Source organism: Tursiops truncatus, chromosome 3 (assembly GCF_011762595.2).
Source record: "Tursiops truncatus isolate mTurTru1 chromosome 3, mTurTru1.mat.Y, whole genome shotgun sequence".
NCBI classification, from domain to species: Eukaryota; Metazoa; Chordata; class Mammalia; order Artiodactyla; family Delphinidae; genus Tursiops; species Tursiops truncatus.
In genome coordinates this window covers 160626554-160651585 of record NC_047036.1, presented here as the reverse complement: position 1 = coordinate 160651585, position 25032 = coordinate 160626554, and the positions used below count along the sequence as shown (strand labels likewise).

The 25032-nt window shown below is 49.7% G+C and overlaps 1 protein-coding gene across 8 annotated transcripts in view; it reads right to left on the bottom strand.

Moving 5' to 3' along the window:
* The window catches only part of GATAD2A (GATA zinc finger domain containing 2A), a 98966-nt gene that overhangs the window by 35416 nt on the left and 38518 nt on the right, over positions 1-25032 (bottom strand). For 6 of the 8 annotated variants that reach the window (XM_033854052.2, XM_033854053.2, XM_033854051.2 and 3 more), the window contains exon 3: positions 1939-2207. In XM_033854052.2, coding sequence (XP_033709943.1) covers positions 1939-2207 — 269 coding nt within the window. Of the gene's footprint in view, positions 1-1938; positions 2208-2748; positions 2872-23358; positions 23473-25032 lie in introns of all 8 variants that reach the window. The other 2 variants (XM_033854054.2, XM_033854055.2) reach the window with 2 other exon arrangements.

Here is a 25032-nt window from a genome sequence, read left to right as displayed (position 1 = left end):
CAAAGACTGCCTGCTTCTAACACAGAAACCATGGCCACTCACTCCAAAAAAGATTACAGTTTTAGAATGGCTCTGGGCTGGACTTGATCCTATTATTCTGTCAAAATTCACAACTATACTTCAACAAACTAGACAGAACACTCTATGTGAGCACTCAAGGAGACACTAGCTCTATATGTGATGTCGTATTTTAAGTGAAGCTTTAAGACTGAAGGGTAGTTGTTACCAGCACTTATTTCCCTCACCACATGCCATGCACCAGGGTCAATTCTGGGCACGCATCTGTCACCCAGAGATGCAGAGCACAGATTATCATCCATTTTACAAATGAAGTAGCACGGGCCAGTATCATCTGCCCAAGGTCAGTCAGAGAGTGTGATCTGAGCCCCACTCTGCCAAAGCCGGGCTCCTTCCACAATCTCACACTGCTTCAAGAATGCCCTGGGGTCTCCCTAGTCCCACAGGAGGACCCCTGCTCTGTGTGCCTGGGTTAGTCTCTGTCTCTTGCTCTCTTACATTCTTTTATGCTCCTTCAACACTTAACCTCTCCTTCACAATTCACTGGCCTGCCCTACAGGGGAGCATGGTGATTACAGGAAAAAATGTAGACCAGGAGCCCAGGAACACAAGAGGGACCCAGTAAATCTCTGCAAGTGTGGGCTCCTCCTTCTCTTCACCCACCTGTGACATTCTGAAAGGAAAGGGAAGGGAAAGCAGACCCAAACTTAAAATTTTATTTCTAGAACTTTAAAAGAGGCCTCTGGTTTTAGAACAGGGACTGCAGAAAGCAGAGCCAGATAAAAAAGGCCTTTCTGGGTAGCAAGAACACAAAGCACACCACCCCAGACTAATACGCTTCCCCAGTAGGAGGGGGTTAGATTTTCCCATTTATCTCAAGGCGTAAGAATTTTTAAAGCTGAGAAATACTGAGTCAGACAATCTCTGAAGTCCTTAGGACGCCAACAATGTGGGGCCCAAATGAATTTAATGCAAAGACTGCAGGTTGGGGTCCCTCTGCGGGGTCAGTCAACACAAGGAGGCAAAGAGCACCAGGTTCTCCAGATCTGCACTTACTGCCCCTCATCCCACCCCGGGCAAACAGACATGGAAGGGAGTCTGCAGAGGAGGCACTGAGGGAGACAAGGGATGAACCACAGAGGGGCCACACACAGAGGGGCCGCGGGGCTTCTCAGGAGGCCATGGCCACCGGCTGCTGGCTCATGGGACATCAGGGTGTGAAGGGAGGGGTAAAGCAGGAGCTGGAGCTAGGCCTGCAATTCTCTTTACAGGGAGAAAAGAGGGTTTCTTAGTGAAGACATGGGGTGGTACACTGAGTCTTATTTCTTTCAAGCTTTTTCCTTAAAAGCTGAGGATTGGGAAAGTTACTCTTGAAGCAATCAGTATCAATGAAGGAGAAACCGAAAGAGCACATCACAGGAGTCCCGAACACAGGGGCCCCTCCTCCCTGATGCACGGCCTAGGAGGAGTGGTGACGCACGTGAGAGGGCTGTGCTCCCGACTCTGCCCCTGGCCAAGTGACCCAAGCAGGGTGTAGCATCATCCCTGGCCTCCCATGCCCCAGATCTGAAAAGCAGGGAAGCTGGACCAAATGAAAAAGTTTTCCTATAAACCAGAAGCACAGAGCTAGACAGCAGGTACAAGTTTAGTGAAGGCCTGCTGTCAAGCAGGGGAGCCAACAGAGGCTACCACTCCCCCATCCTGTGAGACCCACACCCCATGCTACAGATGTCTGGGCCCCAGGGCCCCAAGAGGGAGGTCCCTTGGCCAGGACGGTGGGGGAGGTGCCAGGGCTGGAGCCCACAGCCATCTCCATGATAAGCCACCGAAAGCTGCTTCCTGTAGGCCTGACGGCGGCTTCATCCCCACAGGCCTCCTCACGCCCAGGCCTGTCCCTGGTTCCTGGACCCTCCTGCTCACCTGTGTGTGGTTCGCATGTCCACGGGCCCATCGCCCACCTGCCCTTCGCCTCTGCCCATGGCCATCGCCTCTGCGCCTCTCAGCAACCCTTGGGCTGGGCCTGCTCCCGGCTCAGGCGTCACTCTCATGTCTCCGTCAGCGTTTAACTCTGAAGCCAACACTCCTCTCTCCATTTTTATTTTCTTGCTCTCCACATCGTCCTCTGCTGGGTCCCGGTCAAGCGCTCGTTTCTGACTCCGTGTTCGGCATGCTTCTTCAGTCATTCTGAACTTTAGGGGATGGAGAAAACATGACATTTAAACTTGGCACAACGAAGTGGCTGTCTTCTCAGACTTTTCACAATGTCAGCATGGAGTGTTTTCCTCACCATGTGACAATGGCAGAAGTAGGTACAACAAATGAAGGGCCCACAAAGCGTGCCCAGGACATTTCTTCACTGCCTTGGGGAAGGCGAGGGCAGGAGCAACAGAGCATCTGGGAAGCCAAGCTATGCATCGCCCCATCCAGGGCCAGAAACCTGCAGGGGCCTGGGCAGGAACAACGGAAGGTGGCTGCTTATCAGAAAGAAGGGGGAAATCTCTGCACTCCAGACTCAAGAGCAAATAGAGGAAACTGTTCTAGATCTGAATTCCCTGCCTATGGGATCCTGAGCACCTACATGGGATTGGAGGTATCTGGAATCCAAGAAGGAGGGACCATGCTGTCTCAGGAGCAGGGTCACAGCCCAACTCCAGCCCTGCACTGCACTGATGAGGGTTGACCCTTCTACTCCTGCTTCAGTGAGGGGCAGCCTTCTCACTCCCTGCTCACCTCAGGAGGGTGAGGAGTGGGGGGTCACATTTAACCCTTTGACTGCCGATGAGGCGAACTTTGAGTGGGGTGAGGCCTGGCCCATCACCATGCCGGCACCCTGTACCTGCAGCATACACATATCTTGATTGAAAGAAGAAAGAAAAGAAGAAAAAAAACAGCTGAGTCAGTTTTTGATCCCATGACATCACTGGGCTCCACATGACCCTTCCCAGGATTCAGTCTGAGAGACAAAGCACTTTCCAGAAAACCAGTCTGAACCGGTTCCAGACAACAAGCTGAAGTGTTGTTAACCCTCACAGAGACAGGAGGGAAGACGGCAGTGATGTCTGTTTACAGGGAGACTGCTGGCATTCCACAACCTCTGGGACACGAGTACTCGCTCTTAAAGGGGCCGCTCAGAGCCCAGCCTTGATGTCCCAGCGGGGCAGGACATGGGAAACCAGACTTCAACAGTCAGGGTCTAAAAAGCCATTCAAGAGTTCATCACAGGACAAAAAAAGAATTTAGCTGCCAGGCTCCTGAAGTACCAGTTCTCCACAGGACAGTCAATGCCCACATCTACCAACGTGGGGGCCCGGGGAGGAGCACACTGTATGAGCCCCTCAAAGAATCCCAATTCACACCTGCAGTGCGCCTACGATGAAGACCTCCTGGCTCTGTGTCCAAGCAGGCAGGACACCCAGCACCTCAGTTTCCTCACCAGCAAACACCCTGGGAGGCCTGTCCTGGGTATGGCCAAGCAGAACCAGTCCCAAAGCAGCCCACCTTCTGGAGACTTGGTGTGGGTGGGGAGAGCACAGGGCATTGAAGGGGCCCCATCACTGTATTTGGGACACACTCCTGAGCTGACTCATTTGCAAGCTCCTTAAAGGAGCTGATTTCACAAATGAGCAACACTGCAGGGCCCTGCCTTGGACTCAAACTGAAAGGAAGGAAAGTGACAGCTGCTTCGGGCTCCTGGCACAGGAGGCCGAGCGTCCGTCTGACACGTGTTAGGCCAGCGTGCCCCGGCCTGGACCCTCAGACATCTGCTCCCACGGGCAGTCCAAAAGGGTTGAATCAAGCAGGTTTCCCCGTGGCCATGTCACCCCCACCCCTGGGGTGCTCCCCATTCCAGGCAGGGCTTGAGAAGTCTGAAGCTCAAGGGCACAGCCTATCAACTTGGCCTCCATCTGCCTCCAACCCCTCCTGGCATCCCAGCCTGCACCTGCTGCTCACCCCGTGCCACCTCAGCCCTCAGCCACACTCCGTCCCTCTGCTCTCACCCAGATCTCCCCATCCCCTCCTTCACCTGTAGAGGTCATCTCCTCACCACCCCAGAGGGAAGCAAGGGATGCTCCCATGTCCCTCTCAGCCTAAAGTTCTAGTTTCTGTCCTTCTCCAACATGCTTTCACCACAAATGCTGTCAGCCTGCTCACTGAGTCTGTCTGTCCTGTCTCCCCATGAGCTGCAGACAAGTCACTGCCCTGAATTGAATGTCAGTCACCCTCCCCTCCTCTCCCTCACTGTGGGAGGGTTGGGTCACTTTCCTTTGGGGGCACTGCCTAAACAACAGGAGCTGCTCGAACGTATGGGGAATTGCATGAGAGGAATGATTTCAGCGGCCATGTTGGATGGTGGGTACCTGTGCTCCCAGGATCAGAGAGGAGCCTATTGGGGGTAAAAGATGAAGGGAGTCCAGGACCTCAGGCACGGAGGGCCCCCACTGGAGTCAAAGGAAATTCTGTCCCTCAGGGAGAAGCTCCCAGGCTGGCCTGGTGCCCACTGGGGGAGGGGAGGTCCGAAGTGAACAGGGAGAATGCACCCCTCAATCCTGAACTCAGAACCACCCCCAATACTTCCCCACTTCGCCTCTGCTCCAGCCCAGCCTGCAGGGCCCCCACCCCCAGCACAGCCTCCGGCCTTGTAAACCCCAGGCTCCAATCCATGAAGCTCATCTGAACCCCAGACCCTGCATGAAGTCCCTCCTTCCTCCCAACTGCCCACATGGACTGGGGTGGGAGGAGAGGCTGATGAGGAGGTCGCTGTGCATCAGGTCACCAGACCAGCAAGGTGGTGCCCCCGTGACCTCACATCATTGTCACTGGTGAAGGACAAGTGGTCACAAGGGGCCAGAGTAGAGCCTCACACCCATGGGGCTGCTCCCACCAGCCCCAGAGACCATGCTAGGCCACAGTTCTGGTCGGGGTCCCTAGCAGAGGACCTGGGAGACCATCTGCTTGTGTTCTGTGTGCAGTGTCAGGGCAGCTCACGCAGAAGCTGAGGGGCTGGAACTCTGCCAACCCCAGGCACGCCCTGTGCCTCTGGCAGGCTGCTGAGTGGGGGAGGGGTGCAGCAGCCTTGCCCCCCTCCCCCACCACATAAAGGGTGAGCACAGCTGGAGGGGGTGGGGCCAGCCATGGGGGATGGAGCCTCAGGCTCTGACCTCCCCCTCCTTGGGTGGAGCCTCCTCCACTGGGAAGGCGGTTGCCTTAGTGCCCACATGGGGCCCGCCACTGGCCAATCCCGGACACGACACCACCAGGCAATTGCTCGTGGGGAGGGCAGGTGTTAGTAAGGAGTGGCCTCTCCCTCCTCTCAGCAGGAAGGACCAGTGCCCCTACCTAGCAAATCAGGGCTGGCAGCCACCGCCCTGCAGGCACAGAGGCAGGGACAGCAAAAAAAAAAAAGTTGTCAGGAAGAAACCAGCCTTGAGGAATGAAGTGCGACCTAGGAATGAAGCATGACCCACAATTTCTGCAAAATGCAGTGAGGAGGTGCATTAGAATACTTTCTAAAGAGCAGGTGAAGAGGTTGGATTACTGCAACTGACAAATTAGGATCTGCTTCAAAACTCCTGGTGAGTGAGGGAGAGATAGCAGCCACAATGGCATAAGTTCCACCACAGGCCCGGGGAGAACTGCTGGCCCACAGAGAGCAGCCCCCTCTAATCAAGGCAGGATCCAGTGCCGGCTGCTGTCTGCAGGGACAGATCCCAAAAGCAGCAAGCCCATCGTAAAGATGCGGCCACCAGGGCTGCAAGGCTGCCTGAGACACAGGCTGCTACATGGGGAGCTGGGCTGGAACCCAGGTGGCCTCAGCCCCTCCTCACTCTCTCCAAACATAACCTGGCTGCACAGGCAGGATGCAACCCAAGTCTTCCTCAGGCCAAAGAAGGGCAGGCTCCAGCCATACTAGAGGCTTCACAAGCACACAGCACAGACCAATCCCAGGATGAGTGGGCTACCAAGTCCCAGGCGGAATGCTGACACATGGCTTTGGGTTGGATGTGAATTTCAATTGCTTCTACCAAAAGATGCTTTCTTTTATTAAAATGTCACCTTCCAACTGGTCTGAGGACCTCAGGTGGAAAATCTGTTCTAAGACAACTCCAAAAGGGTGAATTGTGCTGTGGCAGGAACCAGTATTGTTTTTTTGGCTGTGCTTGGGTCTTCGTTGCTGCACACGGGCTTTCTCTAGTTGCAGCGAGCGGGGGCTACTCTTCGTTGTGGTACGCGGGATTCTTATTGTAGTGGCTTCTCTTGTTGCAGAGCACGGGCTCTAGGAGTGCAGGCTTCAGTAGTTGCAGCATGTGGGCTCAGTAGTTGCGGCACATGGGCCGTAGAGTGCATGGGTTTCAGTAGTTGCAGCGTGTGCGCTCAGTAGTTGTGGCGCACAGGCTGTAGGGAATGTGGGCTTCAGTAGTTGTGGCACACGGGCTTAGATGATCCACAGCATGTGGGATCTTCCCAGACGAGGGATTGAAGCCGTGTTCCCTGCATTGGCAGGCGGATTCTTAACTACTTCACCTGGGAAGTCCCAGGAACCAATATTTTTAAACAGAACTCAGAAGACTAACACTGACTCTGCACAGGGGGTGGGGGTGGGGTTGGTTGAGAGGGGGGATTAGATAGGCATAAGTCATACAGCCATAACCCTGAGGTTATCATTAATACTCTGTACTAGGAAATGTTATTTATACCACACTGCTACAAAATAACAGCAGGAACACTACTAGTAATACTCCTGTTTCAGGCATGAGGAAAATGAGGCTTAGGAACATGTGTTCGGGAGAAGTGAGAGAGCTGATGCTCTGAAAAGGAGATGATGTGGGGTGCTTTTTCCAGAGCCCAAAGAAGGGAGTGAGCTCGATGAGGTGGCAAAAGGAGGGTGCTGAGTGTAGACTGACCTCAGGTGGAGCACAGAGGGCAGTGGGTGTGTTGGATGGAGGGGGAGGGGGAGTGGGATCCAATTTGTTCTAAAGGATTTGGGGACAGACTGAGGCAGGGAAGTGGCAGGGGGAACAGTCAGGGGGGTTCTGTATCTCGTGGTTCAGGATGGAAAGGGGATAGAGCAGCAGGGAGACATGACCAATGCTGGGTGTACTTTAGAGGATTTAGACAACACAACATACCAACAGTTGGACGCCAGGTGAGAGAGGGTTGCTTTGTTTTTTTTGTTTGTTTGTTTTTTTGCCAGAGCAACTGGAAAAAGATGGATTTGATTTTCTGATATGGGGAAGGAGCAGATCTGGGGGAAGAATGTTGGGAGTGGGATTGTTTGGCATGCAGAGAGGCTGAGGAGTGTCTGCTGACAGGCGGAGGCCTGCACACACGCACACGAGATAGCCACTGTCCTCAGGGCGGTGTGGAAACAAGGGCCTGGGCCTATGCAGCAACCGATGCAGTTGAGTAACGACAGGTTCCAAATGCAGCCTCACTAGCCACTGGCCAAGTTCCACACTCTCCACAGCCCCTGGCTGACAGGCATATGTCTTCCCTTCCAGACCAGAGACCTCACTCTGCTCTCTGCCTGAGCTACTTCCTGATACATATCTTTGAGTGACAGTGGCAGGGATAGAGCAGCTGTGTTCTGGAAGGAAATCACACCCAAAACACCAGCTCTCGAGTTTTAAATAATGTCAAACCTCGTTAAGGCCAAGTAGAAGGGATGAAATTTAACTTGGGAAACAGAAAGTTGATCCCAACAGCCAGCCCCCATCACTAGACACTGCAGAGAACAGAGGATGGACCTCAGGGAGCAACTGGCCAGGGGAGCTTGTCACTCTCTGAGCCTCAGCTTTCCCATCCATACCTCATAGATGCGCTATGTGAAGAGGCACAGAGTGACATTAGTAAAACTTGAATGAGAAAATCAAGTTGCAGAATGATATGATGCCATTCACAGTTTTAAAATGCTTACAACCTGCAGAAAAAAATACTGAAAGAAAGTTCACTAAAATTGAAACTGAAAGAAATTGGACTAAAATCCACAACACTCATCTCAGAAACTTTCACTGTCTGTATTAAGCATTTCTGGATTAAATTACTTCTCTTAACAGGGACTATTTATCAGTTTCTTTGTATTCAAAGAAAACAAAGATAAAAAGGAGAGTTATAGATAAAATAACACTCCCACCTACAAAGGCTGAGAATTGAAAGAACAAGTGGTATTGGGTGGGGGTGAGGGAAGAAGGCCCTGCACTGGAAGGAGGACCCCCCGGCCAGCTCCTTCAGCAGGCAGAACAAAGAACCCAAGATGAACCGTGACCTTCAGTGGACTGAAAGGGGATGCCGCTGCCACTTTCCCATTTGTTGTTGGCAGCTTAACAGTCCACCTTTATATCACTTGCTACAGCGAATCCTGGGCTCTAAGCAGTAAACCCAAACCCCTTAGCTCATCCCCACAGCCCATCTTCTACCTGGGCCAATAGCTGTCCCAAGTGGACATCAGGCCACAGCATCAGTGTGGGCTCATTCTGAGAGGGCCCACGGCCCACACTGTTCCTCACTAGGGCTGCCCACAGCAACAACGCCCATACAGCTTGACGGCTTCATCTCAACGTTAAACTCTTCCACGGCAGAAGATTTTTCCCATTCATCTCCATTTTCGGTGTGGAGCCAACAGTACGGGTTCAGAATGTGCTACTGAATTAAACCTACATTTCTGTAAATTAGCCTCACAAAGTGTATGATTCCTGGGGTTGCCCTACAAGGCAAAATGTAGCAAGCAAGTCAAGGGCTTTCATTAAAAAGTCCTGGGATTTCCCTGGTGGCACAGTGGTTTAGAACCCGCCTGCCAATGCAGGGGACACAGGTTCGAGCCCTGATCCGGGAAGATCCCACATGCCGTGGAGCAATTAAGCCCGTGCACCACAACTACTGAAGCCTGCGCACCACAACTACAGAAGCCCGTGAGCCTAGAGCCCATGCTCTGCAACAAGAAGCCACCGCAATGAGAAGCCCACACACGACGAAGAGTATCCCCCACTCACTGCAACTAGAGAAAGCCCACACACAGCAATGAAGACCCAATGCAGCCAAAAACAAAAAAACCCCTGCATTCTGACTTTCTGGGAGGCGAGTGTACTGAGATGGAGCCTCACAGGTTGAGGCCAAGGCGGGAACAGGAATCCAGGGAGATGGTCCAGGCAGAGGAACAGCATGGGCCAAGCCACTGAGCTGTGAGTCTCAGGCAAAGGAAGGGAGGCCACAGTTGAGTCCTGTGCTAAAGGTTTCCTGAAAAAGAGAACTAAGTCTTCCTCACTGATTGAAGCTGGGTTCTGAACCCTTAGTTGTCTGAAAACTGAAGACACTCCAGAATACAGGTGTTTTCTCTCTTGGACATCATCGGAAGGGCCCCTGACCCAGCCACCTGGCTAGGAGCTCCTTGGGCCTTCAAAGACCTGAACTGAGAAGATGAGGAGGACAGACTCTCCCTGCAGCAGTCCTGTGATCCAGGAGGGGACAGGCCACACCCATACATGTGGGGGCAGGGGGACAGGTGCCATATACCCAGAGCCTCTGGGGGTAGAAGACCAGCCTGTCATCCCACAAGGTGGAGAAATCCAAGTCTAGTGGGTCTGGAACCCAGGTCCAACACTCTTCTTTCTACCTGGCATTCTTACAAGCTGCCCACTGTGGAACGTTCCACTATACACTCTAAACCCCTTTTGTTAATCATGTTTAAATTGTTTGTTTTCACCTGGAGAGACAAGCACATGGTAGGGCTTAAATGACACTTGCCAGTGAGGAGCAGGACAGAACAGCTGTCCTCAAATGCCTCCACGGCAGCCTCACCTCAGAAAATTAAGACTTGCCCTGCCAGGGGCTGCGGAAGCACTCATGGGAAGGCCTGGGCAGGGAAGACCCCTGCAACCAAAAGGTACAAGCCCCCTGTCATCAATGTTCCTGGTGTATCCCCAGCTCCAGAAAAGTGCCAGTCACATAGTAGGTGCACTTCAAACATTTAACGAATGAACAAATGTAGGTTTTACAGAGAGGAGCTCAGGGACTGGGGGGTGGGGTGAGGGGTTGGTGAGCACGGGCTCCCTTTCACCACTGGGATTCTTGGATCTCAACCCAAGTTTAATGCTCCTCTGTTGTTAACAGAAATGTGGGGTCTTCCTTTACAGACAGAACACCTTACACTGACCCCACATGGATCATCTCAGATGCAAGGTGAGTGCTATCATCAGCCTCTGTTTTACAGGTAGGGAAACTGAGGCAGGTGAAGGTCACACAGCAAGTGGGTGGGACACTGCTGGGAACTGAAGCCCATGCTCCTCCAGACAGTGCCCACTGAAACACCCCCGTCAACTACCTAGAGTCAGGCGTGGTTTCCAAAGGACACAGGAAGCTCCTCACAAGCAGGAAGTTTCGCTCTGGCCCAATGGGGTCCAGACGAGATATTAAATGTTTACAATTTTATTGAGTGTTATGAGTGAGACCACACCTTTTGCTGTTTGCTTTCAGAGTACAGTAAGTTCTGCTGGAGCTCAACATATGCATTCCCAAAACTTGCCACATGGTGCAAAATCATTCAATAAAAACACAGGGCTGGACTTCCCTGGTGATGCAGTGGTTAAGAATCCACCTGTCAACGGAGGGGACACAGGCTCGAGCCCTGGTCTGGGAAGATCCCACATGCGGCAGAGCAACTAAGCCCGTGCGCCACAACTACTGAGCCTGCGCTCTAGAACCCGCGAGCCACAGCTACTGAGCCTGCGTGCCACAACTACTGAAGCCCACGCACCTAGAGCCCATGCTCCGCAACAAGAGAAGCCACCACAATGAGAAGCCTGTGCACCGCAATGAAGAGTAGCCCCTGCTCGTGGCAACTAAAGAAAGCCCCTGTGCAGCGAAGACCCAATGCAGCCAAAAATAAATTAATTAAAACAAACAAACAAACAAAAAACACAGGGCTTGTAGGAACAATGGGGTTAGGGCACAATACCCTAAAACTTCATTAGCGCCATAAAAAAAAGACAGGAACCTGATTTTTAAATGGCAGCACGTTAAACAGCTAAGAAATACACAAATGCTGCCTGAAGCCTTATGCCTCACCTGAGGGAAGATCTGGTGTTTGCTGTGACAGTGGGTGAGATGCAGTTTCTGAGTTACTGTGACATGCTGGAAGGAGGTTGTCTGACCCCAGAAGGGGATGTGTATGGCCCAGAGGGGGCAAGATGCCCATGTGAGGCGTGTGCATTTTCCTTTAGGGTACCAGCAGGCGCTCTTTTAGCTAGGAGCAGTTTTCCGGATTCCTGTAGTACAGGAGTCTGCAAACTTTTTCTTAAAAGGGACACAGTAAATATTTTCAGCTCTGCAGGTCATTCAGTCTCTGTCCTGATTACTCAAGCTCTGCAACTGTGACAGTTCGTTCTCGAAGGGGCACAGCTGTGTCCCAATCAAACATTATTTACCCAAACAGGCCAGCAGCCTGTGGGCCATAGCTTCCCAACCCCTAGACCTAGCATTTCTCCTGGACAAAATCGCACATAACCAAACGGTGTGCCCAATATATTAATAGTGTTGGAACAAACCTGCTTTTCCAAACAAGCCTCACAGCAGAACTGACAACAGAGAAAAATCGATTTCAAAAAAAGGACCTGAATGTGTAAATTCAATCCAAGCCCAGAACTCAAGGTTAACCCTTTTGACAAGTCAGAAGAAATTTAGTTTCAAAAAGTGTTGAATGCAGACTGCTTACTTCAGGGTCAGTCTGTCCCACTACGTGGGTCTATTTTATACCATCCTAAAAGCCCTACACACTCTCAAGATAAATAGGTCCCTCGTAGAGGGAAATTACATGCTATAAACTCAATTGCTGCAGTGGATGAAACTTTAACCCAGTTACAGAAACAAGCAGGTCCTAAGCACACGTGCCTGAGCATCAGACCAAAGCTCTAAGGAAAAGCACAGGAGCTGAGAACGACCTGATTGGGGAGGGGGGGGGGGGCGCAGGGGTTAAGCCAGGAAGGAAAGTGTGAATCAAGCACACTAGGGCTGAGTCGCTGGAGACCTGGGGGTTCTGGGAAGAGCCACAGGGCCAGGCTTCTCCAGGTAACCAGAAATCACCTTTGCCCTTGAGGGCTGGGGACAGGGGGGTCATCTGTGCTAGAGAAACCCTAAGAAGTGCACTCTACCTGGTTGGAGGGGTTGGGATCTGGGAGGACACAGGTTCACACCATACTGCACCCAACTGTCCCACTCCAGTGCCATCACAGCCATGCACCTTGCATCCTTAATGAACCTCAGTGCATTCTGCCTGCAACTGTAGCTCCACAGCTCAGCCCCAGCCTGGGGACACCAGGAGAGCCTCGGGAACAGCAGTTAGGCTCAGCCTCCACCTGGTCAGCACCTTGGTCCTTCAATTGTCCTGAGCTTTATGTGAACGCTAGGCCTGACTGGTAGGCACATCACCTCACCCCCAGCCTTGTGGCGTCGTGTCCATCCCACACAGGAGCTCCCTGGACCTGGGGACTTGTTGCAAGTTTTCTGAGCCTTCTTCCTAGCGTTAAGAGAAGCCGACGCTGGCTCACCAGATAAACAGCCACGTAACAAAAATAAAAGACTTGACCAACAAATTCTTCTGTCCTGCTGAAGGTGCTCACTTGCTCTTTCAAAGGCTTCTCATAAGGTGGGCAATCTCACTGCTGGCCTCCAAAGGTGGCCAGTGGTGCCTAGGCTCTGGGTAGGCTGAGGCAATGAGAAGGGAGTAAAAAAGGGATGAGGAACACAGGGTGCTCCAGACTTGGGAGCATCTGACCCCACCTGATGGACACCCTACTGGCAGAGGATGGACGCAGGAAACCAGGGTGTCGGCAGACACCTCCCTGCTCCCCAAAATGCAGCACACCAGGCTAGTTGAACACCAAGCAACCTTGCGCCACACACACAAATACACACGTGTGTGTGCACCCACACTCGTGCAAACACAAACACATGTGCCCACGTACACATGAACACCACACACATACGTGTGCACAGTTTTCATCCCCTCCTCCCACCTCCAAACCTTCTCCAATTACCTTACAAAGGGTCTTCTCTATTCATTTATGAGCAAAAGAACAGCAGTTCTTATGGGTGATCAGTGTCCAACTATCTCAAGAAGAAGCAAAACTATTAAGTATGGAAATAAGATTAGACACAGGGTCCAGGATCACCAACTTCTAAAGCAAGTGAAGGAGCCCAGAGGGCCTTGCAGAGAGACCTGCAGGGCCTTGTGCACACCTCCGCCACATCAACCCACAATTCCTCCAAGACAAATCATTTCGCACCTGGGTGGAACAGCCGATCATTTTAAAATCACTAGCACTGCAACCATGCTCATTTCTACTGCTTTGTGTACACAGTAATTTAAGTTTCCAGAGAAGGCGAAGAACTGACTTTTGTCTACTGTTGTTTATCTGAGTGACGCCTGAACCCAGAAGGGAACTTCTGCAGCAGGGAGGAGCCTGGTCAGTTACTAACGACCAGGGACACCCTTCTCCTAGTTCACAGCCCATCTGGCCCAGGACGTGGACGCTGACAGTCTCCAAATACTGATTCTAAACCAGACAGTGACCTCCAAGGGGCCAGTGACCTGGAGGTACCACCTTTGTGGAGGGCAGGAAGAGCAGCTTGGGGGGATCCCCACCTTCATGGGAGCAAAGACCCAGTAAGGGCTATGAGATATGTGTGTCAATCACCATTTTGTTACAGATCAACACTGGAAAAGAAATCCACCCTGCCCGACCAGAGGAGGAGGCTAAGGATCTAGCTTCATTTGAGCTAGGCCCCAAGAGTAGAATCTGGAGTTGTAGATAGAGATGGAAGAGGGAGAAAGAAATGGTAGCACAAAAGGTGAAGTGGCAGAAATACACAGGCGCATGAAAACCCATCTCCAAAGTAAGTAGATGAAACCAAATAAAAGGAGATCAAAACTTTTAACAACTTTTTAAAATGGAATGAGGTTGCTTAAAAGGAAAAAACAGGGCTTCCCTGGTGGCGCAGTGCTTGAGGGTCCGCCTGCCGATGCAGGGGACACGGGTTTGTGCCCCGGTCCGGGAAGATCCCACATGCCGCGGAGCGGCTGGGCCCGTGAGCCATGGCCGCTGAGCCTGCGCGTCCGGAGCCTATGCTCTGCAACGGGAGAGGCCACAACAGTGAGAGGCCCGCGTACTGCAAAAAAAAAAAAAAAGAAAAAGAAAAGAAAAAAACATTCCCCCATTACAGTGAGGCCACTTATATTCAGTTTAAGAGGCTAAACAGTGATGATCGGGCCTCCCAGAGACTTCTCTGACTCAGGGTGCCCTGCAGGAGTGTAGCGACTGGGGGTGGGGTAGGGGCCCTGACCAGCCCGCCTTCAGCCTGTGAGAGTGAGGAGAGCTGGAACCTTTAATTAGGTCCTGAAGGACAGAGGAGGGGAGTGCTGAGACCTGTGAAACGGCACAGAGTATGCTGCAAAAAGACACATGCACGCACACAACTTAAATGAAGTGCCTCCAGTCACTCCATCAAACAAATCAATCTGAGCACTGGCGCTCTCCGCAGGGAGCTCTCTGCCCTCAGCCCCCAGAGGTGCGCTCTACCTAACCCTTCAGGGAAGAGACACCATTTGCAAATGCAGCGCTCAGCTCAGACACAGAAGTCAAAGGGGAAGGTTAAGTTCAGGAGCATCTCGACCTCCTCCTAACAGGGCACTTCTATCATGCCCGGTGTGCCCAAACACCACACTCCATCTGAAATGCTAATGACCCATCTAAAAGGCCATCACCACCCAGAGGAGTCATGCAAGATAACGTCAGACCAAATCAGCCATCCTATGAAAGTCATCTCAGTCCTTGGTTCAAGAACCACCCAGATATGTAGGTATATAGAGTGTTAAGACTGAAAAGAGTAAAAAAAAATAAAGTAAAAAAACCACACACACAGAAACTCAGGCTTTTACATTTACAAATAAACACACATTTACAATCTGATTATTTTTTTAAGGTGGTGGACATGTAAATACAGCCTCTGAAATAATGCTTTTTTGGGATATATTTAATAAAATTAACCTAGAAAGCAGAAACTTTAATGTACTCAAGTAGTAACCAACCAACATTTTAAAAATAAAGCCTGAATGGTCTTCAGATTCCTAAAGGAAAATCCCATGTAGACGTGCACTGTGGAGAAAGGCGCTTGGAAGCACCTCACCCCAGTACCGCTTGTGGGAACAGAGCAGGTTTTGGGACAAGTCACCTCCAGAAAAATCAGTGGTCACTGCCTTCAATGAGGCTCATGCCACAGTAACAGCCAGCCCTCTGGTAGCATGCCCGGCCACTCAAACTCACCTGGGGACATGCAGGGCCTGGCCTGGAACAGCCAAGTCCCCTGACCTCAACAACCATCCTCCCTCCCTGGAGTCATGGGGGAGGGGCGGCTAAAGAAAGCACAGATCCTGTTGGGGAAGATGGTGTAAGTAGGGAGTATGTTTTTATCTTCCCCCAGACATAGACAATCTCCTAAAAACTTCTGAAAACAGGGAACACCACTAACCAGACAGGCCACGCAGATTCCACTGAGCTCTGTCTACCCCTCAGCCTCATGCCTTGGCCTCTGAGTGCCCCTTCCCAGGGACATGAGATGAAAGCCTGTCTACACCTCCTAGTCAAAGCACACAGTAGGACAAAGTACACCTAAACTGATCACGTTTTAAGAGGGGAGGAGAGAGATGGGTAACGAGTGTTTTTAAAACTGTCGATAGCACCCCCAGGCTCACCCCCACATGAGGACTTGGATTTTGTGTTTACACTCTCAGAAGTCCTCAGTAAGCACCCAACACTGCCCATCTGGAAGCGACTCCACATGGGTGTCTGAGCCTCTGACAGCGGGGGCCTGTGCCTGAAGCCCAACCCCTGCAGCCCCGGAGAGAGAGAAACAAATGGTGCCAGAGAACGGGACACAGAAATAAAGGTGCCACCTGTGAGGGGAATCTGAAAAATATGAAATGTCCACAGGGAAATGGTGACCAGGAGTCCTCTGGTGTAGGACGTCACTGTGAGGGATGTCTGGCTGAGTTTCCCTCCCACGGGAAAGGACCAGTCCTCTGTCCCTCCCAGCTGCCTCCTAGGCTGAGCCTCCTCGGCCCACAAAGGGTTAAGCCTGCCATTTCCATGCCACCTGCAATGTGCCAATCGGGCGTCACATCAAAAATGGGAGGGCTTAACTCTTCCAGGGCTGACTCCCTCAGGGCCTGGCCAAGAACGCAGCCCTGACCACCAGCTTCATCGAGCTGGAAATGGCAGGAGGTTTTACACAGAAAATTCCAGGAAGGGCCAGAAAAGCCTTCTCCAGTCTTGGGAGGAAATGTGAGTGGAAAGTGGGAGAACCAAATGTGCATCTTTCATCATTTTCAACAGGACACCCAGCAATGTGGTGACGCCACTGCCTGGAAGCACTGCCTGGGCTCCTTTGTCAGCTCCTCCCTGCACACATCCTGCAGCAGGCAGGGCCGGAGGCCGCCCCAAAAGGCTCAGAGCCAGCAGGGAAACCTACGTCTAGGACTAAATAAGTTTCTGGTCTCAAAGAAGCCCATGGGCCTAAGAAACAGTTTCTACTGATGCACAGTTCTTGCAGCACTTCCTGCACAGCTGTGAGAGCTGGAACAGAAATCCTACTTCTCTCCTCCACCCTGTAAGTGGAAATCTTCCCCTTGGGCAGGGGGTTGTTCTGGGTATAGACACCTACAACAACCTCCAGGAAATAGCCAAGCTGACCTAGAGCATATCACATTAGTGGTCATTTTGTAAAACACGCTACTCAAGGTAAAAGCAAGGCCTCACCCCAGCCAAGGCCCTGCCGGCCTCTCTGACCTGTCTACTGCTGTCCCCCACACGTCCCCGCTACCCCTCGACCCTATTCTCTCAGCTCCAGCCACTCTGACATTCCAGCTGCTTCTCTGAAAACCAAGTTTACTCCCACCTCAGAGCTTTTGTACTTCCTGCTCCCCCTACCTGGAAGGTCCTCCCCCACGTCTCTGTATACCACTCTCTTCTTCAGCCGAAACAGCAAAGTTACATGTATCTCCCCTCCATGCACTTCGGTGGGTCTCTACCCCTTTCCCACTTCATCACCACTTGACATTCTATTTACTCACCTCTCCGTTTACGTGTTTGTCCCCCCCACCCCATCCCCCACAAGAACAGATAATATATATCTCTTTGTTCAGTGGTACCATCCCAGGGCCCAGGACAGAACAGGTGTTCGATACATATTTGTTAAACAGATGAGAAAAAGTACTTTCAGAACTTCCAGCTATGGCACTCCCCTTCCTCGTTACATAAGCCAAAAAGTCTTCATGTCAATAGAAAACATAATGATCAAAACCAAACAAAACGCTTACTTCATACCATATATGACAATCAACTCAAAATGGGTCAAAGACCTAAATACTAAAAGCTAAACCTACAAAACTCTTAGAAGAGTATGTAAGGGTGAATCATGACCTTCGATTTGCCAAGAGATTCTTAGATATGACACCAAAAGCTCAATATCAACAAAAGAAAAAAGATAAATTAGACTTCATCAAAACTAAATTCTTCTGTGCAAAAGAGAGTGAAAAGATCAACAGAGCGGGAAAAACATTAGAAATCATATCTCTAATAAGGGTCTGGTGTCAGAATATATAAAGAACTCTTAAAACTTAGCGACAAACCCAATTCAACAAAACAGGCAAAAGACTTGAAAAGACATTTCTCCAAAGACAGACAAATGGCCAATAAGCACATGAAAAGATGTTCAGCATCATTAGTCATTAGGGAAATGCAAATCAAAACCACAATGAGATACCACCTCTCACCCACCAGGATGACTATTAAAAAAAAAGGAAAATAAGCGTTGTTGAGGATGTGGAGACATTGGAACCACCACATATTGCTGGTGGGAATGTAGAATGGTAAAATGGTGCAGTAATGTGAGAAACAGTCTGGCAGTTCCTCAAAAAGTTAAATACAGAATTACCATATGACCCAACAATTCTACTTCTAGATATATACCCAAGAGATGTGCATTTATTCAAACAAAAACTTGTACATAAATGTTAAAAAGCAGCACTATTCACAACAGCCAACAAGTAAGAACAACCCAAATGTTCATCAATGGGTGAATGGATAAACAAAATGTCGTGTATCCACACAATGAAATATTTTTCAGCCATAAAAAGGAATCGGGCTTCCCTGGTGGCACCATGGTTAAGAATCTGCCTGCCAATACAGGGGACACGGGTTCGAGCCCTGGTCCCGGAAGATCCCACATGCCACGGAGCAACTAAGCCCGTGCGCCGTAACTACTGAGCCTGTGCTCTACAGCCCGCGAGCCACAACTACTGAGCCTGCATGACACAACTACTGAAGCCCATGCGCCTAGAGCCCGTGCTCCGCAACAAGAGAAGCCACCGCAATGAGAAGTCCACGCACCGCAACGAAGAGTAGCCCCCACTCGCCGCAACTAGAGAAAGCCTGCGCGCAGCACGAAGACCCAACACAGCCAAAAATAAATAAATAAATTTTTAAAAAGGAATAAATTTCTGATTCATGTCACAATGCAGATGAACTATGAAAACATGCTAAGTGAGACAGGCCAGACACAGAAGGCCATACAGTATATGATTCCATCTATCTGAGATGTCCAGAGCCACGCGAATCTATAGAGACAGAAAGTATCGATAGATTAATGGTTGCTAGGGACTGGATGGCACAGAGGTAGGGGAATGCAGGAGTATAGGGTAATACATACAAATTTCACTTTGGGATGATGAAAATGTTCTAGAACTAGAGGTGATGGCTGCACAACGTTGTGACCGTAGTAAATGCCAATGTACACTTTAAATGTGTGAATTTTACTTTATTATTTTTTAAGCAGGAAAATAAAAAACAAAATAATCTTAACCTCAAGAGCCACAACCCCTCTACGGCTGCTTAACTACTAAAACGCAAAAGCAGGTTTACTATGACCCCCAAGAGCACCGAACAGGGTCCTCAAGGAAAGACTCCTTTGTGTAACAAGATCCCAAACAATCGAAGAGCCATTGTCCACTGGGATGCAGTCCTTCCACGAGCAACAACCGTCAGCTTCTCACAGCAACCAAGGGGACCAGAGCAAGCCCACGGTACAGATGGGAGTGTGACCACGTGGGACACAAATGGGACAATTTACCAACAGGGAGCCAACTTGGAGAGAGGGCAAGACCTCTGATGGCAGGGGTCACACGGGCCAGCACCGCAGATCTGGATTCAAGTCAGGTCCGTCACAGGCTTCACACTGGGATTGTGCCAGATGCCTCAGTCTCACAGACATTTCACTCACGCATTCACCCAAACACCTGCTTAGTTTCTACCAGGGAGCAGGAGCTAACTGGCCCCCAGGGACACCCTTGGGGTTTCAACAAAAGGCTTCCCACCCATAGCAGCATAGCTCCAGTAGGCCACTGGGGGGACACACACAGATGTGTGGGGTAGGCAGTGGACAGAGCAGGCTGAGACATGGGGCTGAGGTCCCTCGCACACTGGGAGTTGCAGTAATCCCTAGATCACACATAAGGATCAAATCTGCAAAGCAGTGCTTTTTATAAGACGAAGTCATACTGAAGACCAGCTAACTACCTACTTTATCCAGTCTTAATTGGCTATGGCTGCTATGTACAGACCACACCAATAGAGGTGAGATTGATTTCTAATGAATAATATATTAATTTATGTCAGAAAACAACATATGGGACATTACAGCATCAGGGTGTTGATGCACTGTGGTGATAAAATGCACTCTGGGTACTGGGGGAGGTGGGCGGAGTGCTCCCAGAACAGAAGGTGCCATCAGCATCACACTACATTAGGTCAAAACCAGAATGCCTGGTTCATCTCTGCACACCTCAGCTTCCTCACCTGTGAAATGAGAACAGCGCCCACTTTATCACTAAGGTTCTTCAAGGGCTCCATGAAGGTACTGTAAGGGTTGTTATTACAGAAAATGAGAATGCTGTTAACAAGAGGTTGTCCCGCTTAACAGGCTACTACTGGCCACAGCCCCTCACAGCAATTCCAGAATCTCTGCTGAAGGTTTTCTGCTTGAATTTTAACCACAAGCGGCCACCATCCTCACTTTTGTAAACGAGTGTTTCCCCTGCCCTGGGTGACATGAATCATAAAGCTCCCTGAGGGAATGCCTGGGTCAAACACCATCTTCCAAACTTTTCATTACGGAAAATTGCAAACATACCCAAAGAAGCAGCGAGAACAGCACAATTAACTGCTCATGCCCACCACCCAGCTTCCATGGTTGTCAGACGACCACCTTGGTCTTTCACACACCTCACGCCCACTAGCCTCTAAGAAGCAAATGCCATACAACATGCATTTATGAACAGTTCAGCGTTTATCACTACAAGGACACAAAACCACAATCCCATGATCACACCATCAACAATTAAACAATCATTCCTCAATCTTTGTTGAAGTCACGCTTGGCTGAAACCTACAGGTTCCCCTGCCACTTTCTTTTCAATCATACGTTGAAGAAATCAGGCCATTTGTCCTGTTTCCCACAATTGGGTTTTGCCAGTTGGCATCCCTGTGGTATAATGTAACACAACCCCAATGTCCCAAAACTAGATTTTGAGGTCCAACCAAGCACACATCCCTCTAGAAGCATGTGCACCCTTCCTGGAAGGGTGCTGGAAGGGGGCTGGAAGCCACTGAGGTCCACTGTCTAGACCCACCATTTCATCAGATGCCTGCAAATGTATGAATTTACAATCCCATCGTTTCATATTAATTAGCCAGAATGTTAACAGCTACACGGTCCATTAGCCACATGTGGCTATTTAAAAAGATTTAAATCAAATAAAATTAAAACTTGACTTCCTCAATCATGATATTCCAGGTACCACACTGGACAGTGCGAGTAGAGCATTCCGGAAAATTCTGGCAGCACTGATCTATCTTCGAAGGAAACTAGCTCTTACCCCCTTTTTTGTTCCTTGCAAATACAGTCTGTAGAGTAGAGGCAAGATAAATGCTTGCTTCTTTCCTTCTATCTACCAATTTTCAAAATGAGTTGATTCCCTAACACCTTCCAAAGGGCACCAGTGAGTTTCTTCCTTTCCTTTGAGCACCAATAGGAACACTGGATTTTTTTAATACATTTGAGGCTCCAACTCAGGGACTAATTCTCATTCACATTTACCTGCCCCACCCTTGGTGGGGTGGAAGGGGGGATTCCTTCTGACACAACCCTGGTACCATCTTATACAACTGGGACATTCCCAATGCAGATTTAGAATTAAAACATTTTCACTTAAGTATTTTGATCTTTTATTTGCATATGTCTTTCATCCTAAAAATTTTGGTTCTTTTTTTTGGGGGGGAGGCATAGTTCCCCAACCAAGGATCAAACCCAGGCCCCCAGCAGTGGAAGCGTGGAGTCCTAACCAGTGGACCACCAAGGAATTCCCAATTTTGGTTCTTAAAGACATCAATTACTTGTTTTCTCCTACAATATGTAACAGTAAGACTATGGGCATTGTTGACCTGAAACCAAAAATATGATTCCTAAAAACAGTTAAAGATTTTTTTCTAATTTTTGCCTTTATGGCATATCTCATATCTTACAATCAAACTACTATGATTTAGGGAATTCCCTGGTGGTCCAGTGGTTAGGACTCTGCAATCTCACTGCCGAGGGCCTGGGTTCGATCTCTGGTCAAGGAACTAAGATCCCGCATGCCACATGGCATGGCCCCCCCAAAAAAAGGAAAAATAAAAATAAAATACAGGGCTTCCCTGGTGGCGCAGTGCTTAAGAATCCACCTGCCAATGCAGGGTACAAGGGTTCGAGGCCCTGGTCCGGGAAGAACCCACGTGCCACGGAGCAACTAAGCCCGCGTGCCACAACTACTGAGCCCGCATGCCACAAGTACTGACCCCGCATGCTACAACTACTGAAGCCTGTGCTCCACAACAAGAGAAGCCACTGCAATGAGAAGCCCGCGCACCTCAACGAAGAGTAGCCCCCACTCGCCACAACTAGAGAAAGCCACAACTCGCCACAACTAGAGAAAGCCTCCGCGCAGTAACGAAGACACAACACAGCAAAAAATAAATTAAATAAATTAAAAAATAATAATAAAATAAAATATAAACAAATACACATGTCTATATCCCACCCCCACCGTTCCTTATGAGGGATAAAAGTGAGTGCGGTACATCTCTTTATCTTTCACCTTATAATTTTTTCTACTCATTTCACCCTAGAAATCCCATCACCATGACAAGAAGACACCCCTCCTTCCTCTGCTCAGGGGCTCGGCTCCACCCCACTGGCGATCCAGCCCCATCAGTCCCAGGCCCAAATGACAAACATCTAAGTTATTTCCAGTTTTATACTTCAGAATGTTGTAATGAACAGTCTTGTCACAAACCTTATTTTTGACAGTCTATCTTTGGCATACATTTCTAGAAGTGGACTTGCTGGAGCAAAGGGTAAGCAAATCCCCTTCCGAGGAGTTGTGAACCTCCAAAAGCAACATATGGTGCTGCGTCATTCCCACCAAGAGAATGGTGTCCACCTTTCAGGACAAAGGGTCAGAAATATCTTAGGGAAGCTCCAAAAAGCATTATTCTTAGTATCAGAAAAGACTGAGTATCTTTTATGCCTTGGTTAAGGGTCATCTGCATTTGCTTTTCCTGTTTGTTTTTCTGTAAGTCACACCCATTTTTGATCCGTAACACCAAGCACAAGGCCAGTCTCTCAGCACGCGAGCAGTATACGTAGCTGCTGAACGAACAGGACCCGACAAGCAAAATTCAAGGGTGGACACCAATTCCATTAGCCCAAGCAGGCAGCCTGACCCTCAGTATTCACACTGACAGCCACATACACTGTGGGGGCATCGTGTGGGGGCTGTGTATGCGCCTCAAGACTCCCCAGGACCCAGTCCTCCTCCTGCCTTGCTCTTCCTCTGTGCCCAGAGTCCTGAGCAGCAGGAATGGGGAGGCCTCAGCTGACTTTAGGCCATGGTTCAACTGAAAGTGGAACAATCAATCAATCTGCTGAGCTGACTTACACCCACAACAAAAAGTACACAAGCTGACATATTTATACATCTCTTAAAAATAACTGCTCAGGGAATTTCCTGGTGGTCCAGGGGTTAGGACTCTGTGCTCTCACTGCCAAGAGCCCAGGTTCGACCCCTGGTCAGGGAACTGAGATCCCACACCGCAGCCAAAAAATAAAATTGCTCAAGGGTGTTTTTGCCTGTTTGACATCGACCACCATCTGCCACAACCATTCACAGACCATCCTTTCCCGTCAAGCCCCTTCACTCACCGGGTACAGAGAGGCAGGGCCAGAGGGAACACCTGAGGGGGCTTCCAGAAATTCCCTCCGGAATCACCAAACTAACTGCTTTGTAATGCTCTGGCTGTGTCTTCCTTGTTGACCCTGTGATAGGAAAGGAGCAGTTTTCTTTCATTCATTCATTCATTCACTCAGCAAGTACTTACTGCTTGGACTATGTACTTCCTAGTTAACAGAGGGCCCGGCAGAGGTGGGGTCACCCAGCCGAGGACCTCAGAGAACCCTAAGCCAGCCCACTGCCTTCAGACAATGCCCTGGGCTATAGGATAAGGGATGATCACTCACCCCTCTGGGCTGCAGGTAAGACCTTGTCAAGACGTAAAGTACCACGATTTTCCAACACTAACGTCCAAAGAGAGCCTGTTGACAATCAAGCGCCAAACCCACTTTCTAGGTGGCTGGCTCACTGCATGCTGCCACCAGCACCAGGTAACGAGCACTGTCAACACCGATGATCCTCAACTAGCCTAGGAAACCGGCACAGACTTTGAGTCATTTTTTGTCTCCAGAGAGCTCTGGGGGCCTGGGGCAGGGCTGGGGGGGCATGTAAAATGGTGCAGCCACAATAACAACAGTCTGGCGGTTCCTCAGAATATTAAAGACTCATGACCCAACAATTCCACTCCTAGGTATACATCCAAAGGAAGTGAAAACAAGTCCACACAAATTTGTGTACATAAATGTTCACAGCACTATTCATAATTACCGAAAGGTGGGAATAGCCCAAATCTATCCCAGATGAATGGATAAACAAAATGTGGTCTATCCATTTGATGGAATATACTCAGCCACAAAAATGGATGAAGCACTGACTCATGCTACAGAGTGGATGAACCCTGAAAACTTGCTGAGTATGAGAAGTTAAACACACAAGGTCATAGATATTATGTGATTCCATTGATATGAAATGTCCAGAACAGGCAAATCCATAGAGATAGAAAGTAGATTAGTGGTTGCCAGGGGCTGAGGAAGGGAGATTGGAGAGGGACTGCTAATGGGTGTGGGCTTTCTTTTGAAGGTGATGAAAGTGTTCTGGAACTAGATAGACGTGATATTTGTACAACTCCTGAATATACAAAAACATCACTAAACTGTATACTACAAATGGGTGAATTATATGGTATGCAAATTATCTCAATTTAAAAAAATTTTTTTTTTTTTTAATACCAGTAAAGTTTGTTTTTGCTGGGTAAACATTCTGGAAATGTTTTCCTGACACCAGGATTACCTGACCATGCCCATACTATCATCTCGCTATATGCAGATAAGAGCTGAAACCTCACAAACCGACCCCCAACCCTTGTCACATACCTTGCTCAGCCCAGCAGCCAGTTCTTACCCTGTGCAGCTGTGACACTGTTTGAAGGGCATATACCCCTTGGAAAGTCACCAGCCAGCTGGCCTATAAGAGGAAGCAGCTAACCAACCCAGGAGGTCTCCAAGCTATCTCCGTGTTCTAAGACGTCTCTCAGTCCTACATTCTTCTCCAGGTAGGCAGCCCTGGCCCAAAACATCACTGGTCTGATAGTAACAGACAAAATCCCACCTGGGTTTTGGGCTCTGTCTTGCTGGGTCCCGAAAGCCCTGGACAGAGTCTCCACCTGAGAGCCCTATAAGCAGTAGGGGATGGCTCAGTTTCCCCAT